General features: G+C 42.7%; 1 protein-coding gene and 1 long non-coding RNA gene across 3 annotated transcripts in view; one reads left to right on the forward strand and one right to left on the reverse strand.

Annotated features, from left to right (window-relative positions):
- Window positions 1-8,084, reverse strand: part of LOC118599625 — a 19,156-nt gene extending 11,072 nt beyond the window's left edge. The window contains exons 1-2 of one of the 2 annotated variants that reach the window (XR_004949049.1): window positions 7,942-8,084; window positions 5,212-5,307 (exon numbers count right to left, since the gene is read on the reverse strand). This is a non-coding gene — a long non-coding RNA (uncharacterized LOC118599625). Of the gene's footprint in view, window positions 1-5,211; window positions 5,308-7,875 lie in introns of both variants that reach the window. The other variant, XR_004949050.1, reaches the window with a different exon arrangement.
- LOC112141341 (glutamate receptor 1) overlaps window positions 1-13,245 on the forward strand; it is a 52,211-nt gene that overhangs the window by 28,156 nt on the left and 10,810 nt on the right. Inside the window, exons 12-16 of the mRNA XM_024264457.2 lie at window positions 707-821; window positions 904-1,045; window positions 1,739-1,937; window positions 2,920-3,167; window positions 8,020-8,134. Of these exons, the coding sequence (XP_024120225.1) occupies window positions 707-821; window positions 904-1,045; window positions 1,739-1,937; window positions 2,920-3,167; window positions 8,020-8,134 (819 nt within the window). The remainder of the gene's footprint in view (window positions 1-706; window positions 822-903; window positions 1,046-1,738; window positions 1,938-2,919; window positions 3,168-8,019; window positions 8,135-13,245) is intronic.

Consider the following 13,245-nt stretch of genomic DNA (forward strand, 5'->3'; position numbering starts at 1 on the left):
GTGCAGAAGAACTTGAGCAGCACAGAGATCTGGGTCACATGACCTGCCCTGACAGGACTGCAGATGCTGATTCTGTGACTCAGTGAACCCGTCTGAGAGCTTTAGGAGTGAACGAGGTTAACCTTCTGCTGCTCCTCTGCAGAAGGCGGACATGGCCGTGGCGCCGCTGACCATCACTCTGGTTAGAGAGCAGGTGATCGACTTCACCAAACCCTTCATGTCTCTGGGAATCTCCATCATGATCAAGAAACCCACAAAGTCAAAGCCGGGGGTCTTCTCCTTTCTGGACCCTCTTGCCTACGAGATTTGGATGTGTATCGTGTTCGCCTACATCGGGGTCAGCGTGGTGCTCTTCCTGGTGAGTCTGGAGGATGAAAAACGTCTCAATCTGTTCATTAGAAGTGAATTTGTCCAAAAACATGTTCATCTCTGCATTCTTACATTTAGATTTTCTTCTGCAAAATGAAAACTTAATTGTTGTTCTCTCATAAGGTTCATCCATCCCTCCATCCATCCATCCATCCATCCGTCCATCCATCCATAGCAGACTCCTCGATCTTCTGTTTGTCTGTTTTCTGGTTCTGTTGTTTCCCATCAGAACCGGGTCTGGTTCACAGTTCCTTTCCAGATCCGGTCTCCTGCTCTGTTAGAAAGCGGCTCCTCAGCTAAACCTCAACTGTTGATGTCCTTTCTTCTGGTTTCACAGGTGAGTCGCTTCAGTCCGTATGAGTGGCAAGGTGAAGACTCTGATGATGAAGATGAAGTCGCTCCAACCACTACATCTCAGCGCACATCCTCCCCCGATGGACCTCAGTCTCCAGGTATCTCCTCCTCATACCTGGAGCGTTCAGATCCAGCTGGTGGACAGCTGCTCATCTGTCATTGGTTGTTCTGCTCCTTCAGACCTCTCCCAGTCTCAGAACCAGAACCAGAACCAGCAGAAAGACAAGGACACTCCAGAGTACACAAATGACTTTGGGATCTTCAATTCTCTCTGGTTTTCTTTGGGGGCCTTCATGCAGCAGGGCTGCGACATCTCTCCCAGGTAAAGATTTATCAACAAACCAGATCCCTTTGGCTCACGAGAAACTAGATTCCTGCAGACGAGGGAGCTTTAGTAAGTCATTCTACAGCTCAGCTGATGCATTCTTCCCATTCTCCGCCTGCCTGACACAGTGATGATTTATCCTCGTAGCTTACGATGGACAGGAAGGAGCAGATGAACGGACTGAATATTTCACATCTCTTGGCCGTAAAAACCTGAATCCTTTCTACTTTTATAGACAAAATGTGCATCTAGCACCTTTTAATTTTTAAAATATGTTTAGGAGTCTTTTCCTCCTCCAGAAAGCTTGTTATGTTTGCTGCCATCTTGGACTTTACTGCTCTCCCATTGGACGAGCAGGTTCCATGTGACCCAAACTGCAGTGTACATATAAATAGGATCAGTACGTGTGGAAAGTCAATAGTACAGACTTCAAACATCTATTAAAAGAATTTTGCAGGGAAACAAATGGAGAACTTTTCCTCTTTAGCTTAGGAACAGTATATCTGAGCACCGGAGCAGAAAGTTTTGGTTCCTCGATGTTGGAATGAGACGACACAAAAAGGATTTTACCTCACGGCCTATGAAGCAGTTCGGTCAAACTTTTCATTATCCTCATAAGAAAGACGAGTATATCAGGTGTTGTGTGACTGAAGATTTACGAACAAACTAACTTAACCCCCTCCTCCCCAGGTCTCTCTCCGGTCGAATCGTGGGAGGAGTTTGGTGGTTTTTCACCCTCATCATCATCTCGTCCTACACGGCCAACCTCGCAGCCTTCCTGACAGTAGAGAGGATGGTCTCGCCCATAGAGAGCGCCGAGGACTTGGCAAAGCAGACTGAAATCGCCTACGGGACGCTGGATGGAGGCTCCACCAAGGAGTTCTTCAGGGTGAGGAGTCACTTCGTCTAAGAACTTCACAGTTCTTGTGAAGTATCCAGGAGTGTGTCAACTTTCCAGACAATCAGAGGTTTCTACGGGCCGACCCTGAACCATATGAAGTATTCAAGCTGACAAGCCTTAGCACAGTATATATGTGGGAGTGTTTTCTGTGAGGTCAGGAGGTCAGACATGTCATGGTCATTGATGGGCTGGGAAGCTCTCGTTAAATTGTCCACCAGTTCCAGGCTGCTGTGCAGCGAGCAGAACATCTGCTCTGTTGAAGATTCTCACAGAGACGACTGTTCACGCCGAGACGATACAAGTTTAAAACGGTTTTCTTTTGACCCATTTGCAGTATTTAGAAAAAGAAGAGACGATGGAAACCTGTAAAGAACCTTAAAAAGTCTCTGATCACCAGCTCAGATCTTTGAAGATTGACACCAAAACTTCCATGGATCATCATCAACTGCTGACTCCAGCTCAGGTTTCAGCGTTTTAGCGCCCCCCACTGGGCCATCTTGTCTTTTAGAATCGTGGTGAAGAGAGGAATTTATTTTTATTTAGTCTCTCAGTCTCTTTGAAGACGTTCTGCAAAATCGTAGAATTGTATTTGTCGATGTCACATCACTAACACTGATTAACCTTTAAACTGCCGCTGACATCAGTCAGACTGTCACGTTCCAGTGCTGCAGCCTTTGGTACCCCTGTGGTTTTAACCGTACCACTGCTCTGCTGATGCCTTTGTCCTCAAACCAGAAACATCGAAGAAAGGCTCCAGATTTAGAACAAAAGACAACATTTCAGAGTCAGAATTATTTTTATTTCAGCTCTAAATAACTCTGGTTCTCATCTCGTCCTTTAAAGCTGTCTGACAGACGGCGCCAGCTTCTTTGAACGTTAGAAGATTCTTCAGTGGTTTTCCGTCTGACAGACTTCTCCAGTTAGAACACATTATCTCTTAACGGATGCTCTCGTCCTTGATGTGCTCCAGCGCTCAAAGATCGCCGTCTTTGAGAAGATGTGGTCGTACATGCGCAGTGCAGAACCGTCGGTGTTTGTGAAGAGCACCACCGACGGAGTGATCCGCGTCCGCAAGTCCAAGGGGAAGTACGCCTACCTGCTGGAGTCCTCCATGAACGAGTACATCGAGCAGAGGAAGCCCTGCGACACCATGAAGGTGGGAGGAAACCTGGACTCCAAAGGCTACGGCGTGGCCACGCCCAAAGGATCACCTCTCAGGTACGGCCTCCAACTGTGATGACTGTTGTTTGGTCTGTTTATTCTGAGCAGAAATGTTCCAGTCCTGTTTGCTGTCGGCTGAAACAAAACTTTATCTGGCAGTTGAAGGTTTTGTGTAAAATTAACATCTTTGTCACTCAAAACAAAAATATATATATACTAAAAGTATTTCCCACATTTCTGAATGTTTTTAAACAATAAATTGAATTTATTTTAAGGAAAGAAACGTCCATCCCAGACGGAGCTTTTAGTTTGAAAATATTGCTAGAAATGTTCAGATCAGCTTCTTCTTTACTTTAAGGGAAACACATTAGAATTTGGCAGAATTCTTTCTGGACATCGGCAGGTTTGAAAGGTTTTTGTAAAAATGTACAAAAATGTTTTTAAAATGACTTTCATGTTTTTAATTCAGTCCCTGAAGCTTCAAAGGTTTTCTTCCCAAAAAGTCTCCAGATGTTTCCAAAGTTCTTCTGTGCTCCAGGAAAAGTTCAAGAGTTTACACCCTAACACTCTCATCTCATGTATTCTTCTCAGTCAAAGGATTGTTTTACTCAATAATATGTCTGGAGGGTTCCTAAAGTCTCCAATCATTTGGACCGTTTAATTCTATAGCACTCTTCACTCCGATCGTCTTCTGATCCGTTTCCATGGCGTTCCCAGCGATCTTTACTGAGGATGATGCAGTTTTTAGCCAAACTCAACAAACCTCTGTGGTGATCAGTGTTTCCAACCCTGATCCTGCATTCATCAGTCCCACCCTGCTCTAACACACCTGTCTTTGATGACTGGCATCAGGCCAGGTGAGCACTCAGGTGTGCATAGACACGAGTCATCACGAGACAATATGGAAACATGCAGGACGGCGTCCCCGAGGTCCAGAAAACGCTGATCTAGGACCTAGTTTCATTAGAAATTTGTCTCTGTGTTGTGAGTCAGACTTTTCACACAGAGTAAGCCTGCGCTCATTTCCCATCATCCCTTTGTTTACTCTGTCCTGCTAGCTTACAGCCCCTCACACCAACAACCTAACATTAGTGGTGCAACAAAAACGGCAGCAAAATCAGAGCTATCCCTCTGTACAGTTCTGATCCGGACTCCAGCTCAGACCAGGAAAACAAAGACGTTCATGGATCTATTTGTCTGCATCAGAAAGGGGCGGAGCAGAGAGACTGTGGCCCCGCCCAGCCCAGATTTTATGTAACAAGTACAAGTTTTTCAGGCTGCATCCTGAGTTACAACCATTTGAATAAAGAAATACTCAAAAATACGTTTTTAATCTTTATTGTTTTTATACAGTGAGGTAAAAAGTATTCAGTCAGACACCTGCTGTACCAGCTGTACTAGATAACAGTCTGTGAAGACCTTGTGAAGACTGACAGAAAACGTTTGACTGCTGTGATTACCAACAAACGGTAGATAAAGTATTGAGATTAACTTTTGGTAGTGAACAAATACTTATTTTACACCATCATTTACAAATTAATTCTTTAAACATCAGATAATGTGATGTTCTGGATGTTTTTGTTTGTTTCTCATTTTGTCTCTCATAGTTGGTGTAAATCTATGATGACAATTACAGCTTCTCTCATCTTTTTAACTGGGAGAACTTGCACTATTGGTGGCTGACTGAATACTTTCCAGTCACACTGTACATGTCCTCATCATCAGAAAAATACTACAAGAACATGTTAAAAACACTTAAAAGACCATGGTCATGGGACTGGGTCTTTCAAAGTAAAAGAATATTAGCAAAGTAAAGTAAAAGATACCAGCAGATATCAGTAGATACACTAACTTATTCTAGTTATTTATTTATGTAAACCCCTCCCCTGATCATTAATCAAGTATGCTGGTTCAAATAAATAGAAATTACAGATAATTGTCATGATAAAGTGTTGATGGGAGATGGAGTGAATGCTCTCCACTGAAGTACAATGTGGAGCAACTATCACAAAGAATATTTTCATTTGCTAACTGTCCATACATGTTTCTAATTTTACCCACAAAGTAGAATTTAAACTTCGAATTTTGAGTCCTTTCCTACCTGGAAGTCGCACTTTTATCCAGGTAGACGAAGACGTTTCTGTCAGTAAGAGAATCAGGTGTAAGAAAACCGTGATGGCGACCCGTTTACCATCAGCTGGAAGACATTAAAGACATTTATGACCACAGGGAAAATGTACATTTTACAACTAAATGCATCAGTAGGGTTGATCCCCCCCCCCACCACCACCACTACCACTCAATCACACAAACCTTAATCACACATACTAGACCTCACTCTGCCTTTGCTTCAGGAACTGCATTAAAGACGTTTTTTTAGTAGATGTTCTTAAAGCCAGAACAGCAGACGCTGACCTCGCTCCATCTGAGTCCTGACACTGACCAGAAACACCTTCCTGCTAATCACTTTACTGGATCATTTAGTGTCACAAACTCACATGTGTGTGTTGGGAATGTAACCTGTCAAAGTTGATCCTTAAAGTTAACTATAGTTAACCTGCTGCTTTTTACTGCAATTATTATTGAAAAAAATAATAGCTTTAGATAATTAGAGCTTTAGATCTGAAAACAAATGAAATTTCATCTCAAACCTTTAAGTTCACAATTGTATCCACTGACAAAATAATGATGTGATGTGGATGAGTTAGTTTTCTGGTGAACATTGTCAGAGTTTTATCTGTTTGTTAGTTTCTGTCGTCCGTCTCTGTGATCAGTCCTTAATCTGTGTGTCCTGTCTGTCTCTCTTCTGTCCACCGTTCTGTGTGTCGACTGCATCACCTGCGCTGGCTCTTGTCTGCATGCTTGTCTGCTGCTCTATCTACCTGTCTGCATGTCTAACTGTCACTGGGTCTGAATATGTTGTTGGTCCATCTGTCTAGATTTCTGTCTAACAGTGACGTGCGGTGAGGTTCACGGCGGGTGAGGCACTGACGTCATCAGTCAGACTTACAAACCCCCCAAATACTTTAGAAATATTAAATAAATACTTGTATAAATAAATAAATAACGCTCTGACACTACCTGGTATAACTGCCTACAGAGCAGCTTAATCACCATTTGACTGACAACAGATAAAGAGTTTAAAATTCCAATTCAACATTTTACTTCTGTTTACAAACTGTCGCATAAAAAATCACCAAAACTGTTGTTATTGACTTACTTTAACTTCTGAATGACGTCTGTGCTGCTCCTTCTGCAGAAACAGATGAATGTTCTGTTTGTAGAATCTTCATTTCTTCAGTGTTAAAGTCTCTCTGTCTCCGTGGAGATCTCTACCAGAGACGAGTCTAAACACATTCTGGAGTTTAGGGTTTAAAAACCAAATCCTCCATTTAGAAACTGATGCTAAACAACATTAAAGAGAAACTGGACGGCTGCACTTGTTTTACTACCGCTAAATCTACTATTTTTTATCCGCGGTGTCACATACACTCTCTGGGCTCACCAGCGCCCTCTGCTGGTGGCATGTATATCGTGGTGAGGCAGGCGGACTGTCTGCCGCACCTAGTGTGTTTTTGAAGCACATTTTAGCGGATAAAAAGACTAAACGAGTCCCAAACTGGAACAAATGTAATCAGAAAGATTGCCAGAGATAAACAAATCAGGTCTATTTAAAGTAAAGCGCATTTTATGATGATGGAAAGACCGTAACAACACAGGCATGCGTCAGCTGCAGCTTCAGTCAGTATGAGCGGCGTTGGGTGAGGCTGGGGGCGGAGCCAGTGCTGTCTAGTATTTGGACAGGAAACTCGTAATTTTTTTTTTTTTTTTTTTACCAAAAAACGTTGAAAACCCGAACAAAAAGGATAACCTTAGAAAATAATATGTCTAAGAAAATAACATTTGATTATTTTTTATTTTAAAAAGCATATTCATCTTATTGAATTTATACATTTTTTTAGCTATATTTTGCTGGTGAGGCTCAGCTTCACCTGCCTTCCCTGACTGCACGTCACTGCTGCTTATGCTGTCTGCGTGGCTGACTGCACTGGTCACCTGTCTGCATATCTGACTGCGCTGGTCACCTGTCTGCATATCTGACTGCGCTGATCACCTGTCTGCGTGTCTGAATGCATTGGTCACCTGTCTGCGTGTCTGACTGCACTGGTCACCTGTCTGCGTGTCTGACTGCACTGGTCACCTGTCTGCGTGTCTGACTGCGCTGTTCACCTGTCTGCGTGTCTGACTGCACTGGTTGCCTGTCTGCGTGTCTGACTGCGCTGATCACCTGTCTGTCACGGTTTATCTTATTTTACCTGATACACATCAGTTAATATTCCCTGATTAAAAAGTCTGCATTCAACTTCAAAGTCCTAAAAGTTCAGGGCGAGGTGATACCCAGACTATAGGCCTGCTGCCACTAGGATGAGCTGACCATCCTTTACCAGCACAGAAACATCAGTGACATCCATCATGATCCATCATGATCCACCATTATCCACCATTATCCACAGAACGTACCAGTGCAGCTCCAACAAATGAAATGAGGATTAACCTGACAAATCTGAGGGAGGCTTTCATGCCCAACATAGTTTTACCTTGACTCGTCACTGTTGGGGCAGCAGAGAACTTTGAACCATTTCAAACATGCAGGGACAATATTCAGTATTTCATGCTGAAGTTCTGTCTGTTATTCTAACTGTTGTCTTGTTGTCTTCATTGTGGGACATACGTGTGATGATGGTGTCTTCATTGTGGGACATACGTGTGATGATGGTGTCTTCTTTGTGGGACAGACGTGTGATGATGGTGTCTTCATTGTGGGACATACGTGTGATGATGGTGCTGTCTTCACCGTCTTTAACACACAGCTACTGTTTATCCTCTGTTGTTGCTGTCATTCCCGTAGAAACCCCGTAAACTTGGCAGTGTTAAAACTGAACGAGCAGGGCCTGTTGGACAAATTGAAAAACAGATGGTGGTATGACAAGGGAGAATGCGGCACCGGGGGCGGGGACTCCAAGGTCAGATCACCATAACCCCAAAGGGTAACGACAGGCAATGGCTCACCAGGGTAACCGGCAACATCCCACTGTTTCAGAATGAGATCGAAAACACTCGCAGGAAAAATTCATTCCAGTCTTTCTGGATTCTCTGACTGATTCAAACTGCATTCGACCAGGAGAGCTTCTCATCGTATTCTACATCAGTGATAGATGTAACCCTTGTGCTATCCTAGGCACTTTAACGTTGGAGAGGGGTCATCTGGAACCTGCAAGATGGTGTGCTGAAATTTCTTTTCAATTGATTTGTTATTTTCACTGGTGTCCGTGGCAGACATGAAACTCTGCCCATCTTTGTCCATATTTGTCATGCGAGGGATCGCATGTCTATGTAAGGGTAGGGTCCTCTGGTCCCTATAAGATAGCCCAAGGGTGGAAAAAAGTGATGATAAATTCTGAAATTAAATGCATGAGCAAACCATGTGACCATCGTGTTCAGGAGGTATGAAGCTGAAGTTTGGCTGATTTGATGAACTTGACTTGAAGCCAAAGAAATAAAAAAACTTTGAAGTGACAAAGTCCCCGGGACTAAAAGAATACTGAAGAACAGCAGATCAAGAGGATCTGACAGAAGTCTCCTCACCGATGGGAAGTTTTTTGTAAATGGCGTATACCTGTGTAGCGCTTTCTACCCTCCTTCGAGGGCCCAAAGCGCTTCACAGTCACACACACATTCACACATTCACACACTGGTGGTGGCTCCGCTGCCAAACACTGGCGCCAACCTTCCACCAGAGGTAATTCGGGGTTGAGTGTCAACCACCCTACCACTGCACCACGGCCGCTTAGTGTCAATTCATGTCACTAAGCAGGAGACACATATAGACTTATGTACCTGAAGAAAAGTAAAAACACTTATTGTCACTCGTCGCCTCTAAGGGACACCTACCCCTAAAACTGAGAGGATGCTGATAAAGGCAGGTGATAATTTTACAGTATTAGAAACATAAAAATATCAAAGAGAAGTTAGGAACAACCAGATACTCTACAACTGTCTGACTGACTTCACTCGAGACAGACATGATGGTAGATTGCTGTTCTGGACCATTAAGGTATTTGTTAATGTGTTAAAAATACAGACATAATAATTTCAATACTTTATTATTGCATAATATAATATAATACAAAATCTAAAGCAGGACAGTTAAAGGATTTTAGACTCTGTAAATATCTCATATGTAAACCAGAGATGCATTTCAGACTCTGAGGGGTCTCCGTTGGTAACAACGTTTGACAGGTTTAGTTTTGAAGAGATTTAAGGACAAAACGATGGCAGACCAAGCGAACCCCAAGAGTTTGTCCAGGTCTCCTGGAGATGGAGAAGACCACGTTGATGCCGACTGGAGCTCCGCCTAAACTGGATCATTCACTGAACCGATCATCAACAGAACGATGATGATGATGATGAGGGATTCGTTCCGAGCTAAAACCTTTAACTCAGCGGTAAAACACGTTTTCAGACTGTTTATTCATCACTCAATGCAACAGGGACACTATGGTAACGGTTTCAAACAACTTTCCGTTGACATTACAAAACACAAACATCTGTGCATGAGATGTGCACGTGACTCTTTTATCATCTTCATGAACTGGCAGAAAAGTCAAACCTGAGGACTGAAATGAAAAAGGAAACTAAGGTAACATACTAACAGGCAGCTCCTCTGAAGGAGCAGCGTGCTGGAAAATGCTGCTTTGATCAGTCAGATTCTGGAATTGATAAGTTTGAGTTCTGAACTGATGACGGGGTTCTTCAGCTACTAAAACAACTGTCTCTGGACTTCAGGGCTGACTCAATCTGGTTGTGTTCTCGTTTTTGCCGGTTACCCAAAGTGATATAGTAATACACATCTCGCGCGTAGGGAGTCAGGCCAGACTAAGCTAGATGGAGTATTAAAACTTATCACTTTGACGCTGACTCTTTCTTAGCTTTCTGTGTCTTTGTGGTTGTGTCGTGTTTGTCGGTGTTGACTGTCGCGTTCGAAGCATCTGTACTGCTAATGTGACTGTAACTAAAGACACAGCAGCCCTGGCAGCTGAGTAATAACATAAGATAACATGGAAGGTCATAATGTTATTTATGTTATTCCCCTCCCTCTTTGAAGAATCCCTGTTAACCTAGCAGTACTGAAGCTCAATGAACAAGCCGTCTTAGACAAGTTGAAAAACAAGTGGTGGTATGACAAAGGCGAGTGTGGACACAAGGACTCCGGCAGAAAGGTCAGTTCTGGAGGCCACTCCATCCGGTTCTTTGGTTATGTGTTGGTAAACTGCCACCCCCAAACTCCCCTTCTCACCTTCCACACAGAAACTCTGACAGAAAATGTTTGTTTCATGTCTGCGTGACTGCAGCAGATCAGTGTCTACTAGCCACAGCTCTGTAATATTATCTGGTAGAAGAAACCACCCGTGCTGTGAACAGTGAAGCAGAGCAGAGAGGCATGATGGGAAAATCGTAGTTTCTCATGATGACCACGGTTATCGATAACAGTGAAGCAGGTTTCACTGGTTTCACCGACTGTAATCTGATCTTCAGAGAACCACTCCTTTCACACAGACGCTGATCTGAACTTTAAACTCTAATCTTTGAGCAAATATATTTGACTGACTCCTCAAACCAGATATATTGAAAATCTGACATTTTATGTTTACATAAAACAAACAAATACATTAAAAAATCATTTTTCTGAACTAACTGTCCTGTTAAAGAGTAAGAGACACCCTCCAGGTTTTCCCATCAGCTCTGTGCCCAGCGGAGCTGTTTCTGCTCAGCTTCCTGTCCGCTGGAATTCTTAGCATTTTTACATTTTAGTTCCTGAATTATCTCTGACTGAGTGTTTTTATGCTGAAAGGGGTAAAGCTGATGATCTGAAATCAGAGCAGCAGCTGCAGCTTTCCTCTTCCCACTGATGTTCTGTTTCTCCTCGTTCCTTTTAGCTACAATAAAAAAAAAAAAATCCTTCTATTTTTTAAATGTGCAGATGTGTAACTGAAACTGCATCAAAACAAATAAATAATTGTGTGAGTATTCATGTATGTAAATGTGTGTATAAATGAGTGTGTGAATATGCATTCATGTATGAATGAATGAGTCTGAATGAATCAGTGAAATGATTGTGGTTAGCATGAATGTTTATTGGATTAGCATCACAGTTTACATTAGTCTGTAAACTGACCATCTCAGGCCTCATTTTGAGGCTTTCACAGCGAGTTACATCTCTAAAGCTGCATTATAATAAATGACTCCTAACCTGTTAACAAATAACCAAACTTCCCAAACTTCAGTCACTTCAACCCTAATGTATTCTGATTCTGTTTCTTCTGAAGATTTGTGTTTTGGAGTGTCTAACGTCAGGCCTCGAGGACTCCTGGTGGATGATGATGATGAACAGAAACTTTACTCTATTCTGTTTTACAGACATCTCAAGCAGAATTAATGATCATTTTATGCTAAATTACGATCATCAGGCAGAAGCATTTTGATTCTGAGGTTTTATTCCTGCTTCTGCTCTACAGAAGTTTTTAGGTTCAGTGGAGTTTATTGATTAATTTAGATGACAGCTTAAAATGACCTCCTTCAAAACAAAAACATAACAAAAAAACAATAAAAACAGCTAAAATGTTGAAACAAGTAAAGACAGAAATATAGATAAATTACATAAAACCGTTAAAAAACTAGATAAAAACACAAAGATAAAACAATCAGGCAGTGAACGCACCAGCAGAGCAGAGACTCCTAGACTAAAGCTGGTGATAAAAATGGTTTTAAGACGTTTTTAAAGATGCACAGTGAGGATTTCTGCTGAAGTCTCGGTGGTTTCACAGCTTCACTGCACAGATTGATCGTTCTCCTCTGAGCTTCCGCTCAGATCTCAGTATCTTCACAATCAGAATATCAGATTTTATGGATTTTCTTCTGATTTTGTCTCTCAGGTATAAAATTACAGATCTCCGTCATCTTTTTAAGTAGGAGAAATTGCACTGTTGACTGAATAGTTTTTCGCCTGACTGTATTTGTTTGTCTAGTTAGTATCAACACTCTGAATGTCTATTTTTATGAATGTATTTCCGTGTTTGTAAAGAGATGTGAAGTCCTGTATGATTGTGTAATTGTCTGGATAAGTGTGTCTGAATGTGTGTTAGAGGATCCAGGACACAGATGGAGGAAGCTGATTGGCTGAGGGGACAAAGAAGTTTGTTCAAAAGTGTAAATGTGGATGAGAATGTTTATTTCATTCTCTTCTGACGTGCATGTGTCCAAAGGTGTGAATAATTTTGACTTTAAAAGTGTGTTATGATTGTTAATGTGTGTGTTTGTACTGTGTGTGAATGACCGTCTGTGTGAACGTCTTTCTGATTGTGTGTCAGCGGTTCCACAGAACCAGGACTGTGCGTCCTATAGAAACCGGTCCAGTGCTTTACTAACAGTCGGTCCATTGATGTCAGTATAAACTGTTGAGTCCTCTGTGGAACAGAAGGAGACTTTTATTTTGAAGGAGTGGTTCCAGCTGCTTCTGAAACTTCCTGGAAAACCTCATTCTAAGACCCAATCTGAAATCCTCAGATCTGAATTCCAGCAGTGATGTCGACGGAACGTAACAGTGAAGAGGAAAGCTGCCCCCCCCCCCCCCACCCCTGTTTTGAGAGGCTGCATGCTGTCAGAGAGTGAGACAGAGAGTAGCAGAGCGATGCATGTGACTCTGTTGTTGTGCAGAAGTTTCCCGCTCTCCAAGCTTCTGCTTGCAGTGGATGTGCATGGACGTCAGAGGAGCTTTGGTCTAAGGCAGCAGTGTGTGCTCAGATACAGCAGACAGACAGAAACTCTCAGAAATGTTCAAACCACAGATAATAACTCTCTGTCACAGATTTGAGGCTCGGAGGTTCTGTTCCACAGCTAGAAGGTTGGTTCTGAACGGATCTGGTTCAGTCACAGACGGCCAGCTTCCTGTCATCTCATTCTACGGTTTCCTCTCCACTCGGGGTCACTTTATCGGTCGATTTATGCTCCATCATGAGGACACATGTAGGCAGACGGGGAGGCAGACGAGGAGGCAGACGGGAGGCAGATGAGGAGG

Source organism: Oryzias melastigma, linkage group LG14 (assembly GCF_002922805.2).
Source record: "Oryzias melastigma strain HK-1 linkage group LG14, ASM292280v2, whole genome shotgun sequence".
NCBI classification, from domain to species: domain Eukaryota; kingdom Metazoa; phylum Chordata; class Actinopteri; order Beloniformes; family Adrianichthyidae; genus Oryzias; species Oryzias melastigma.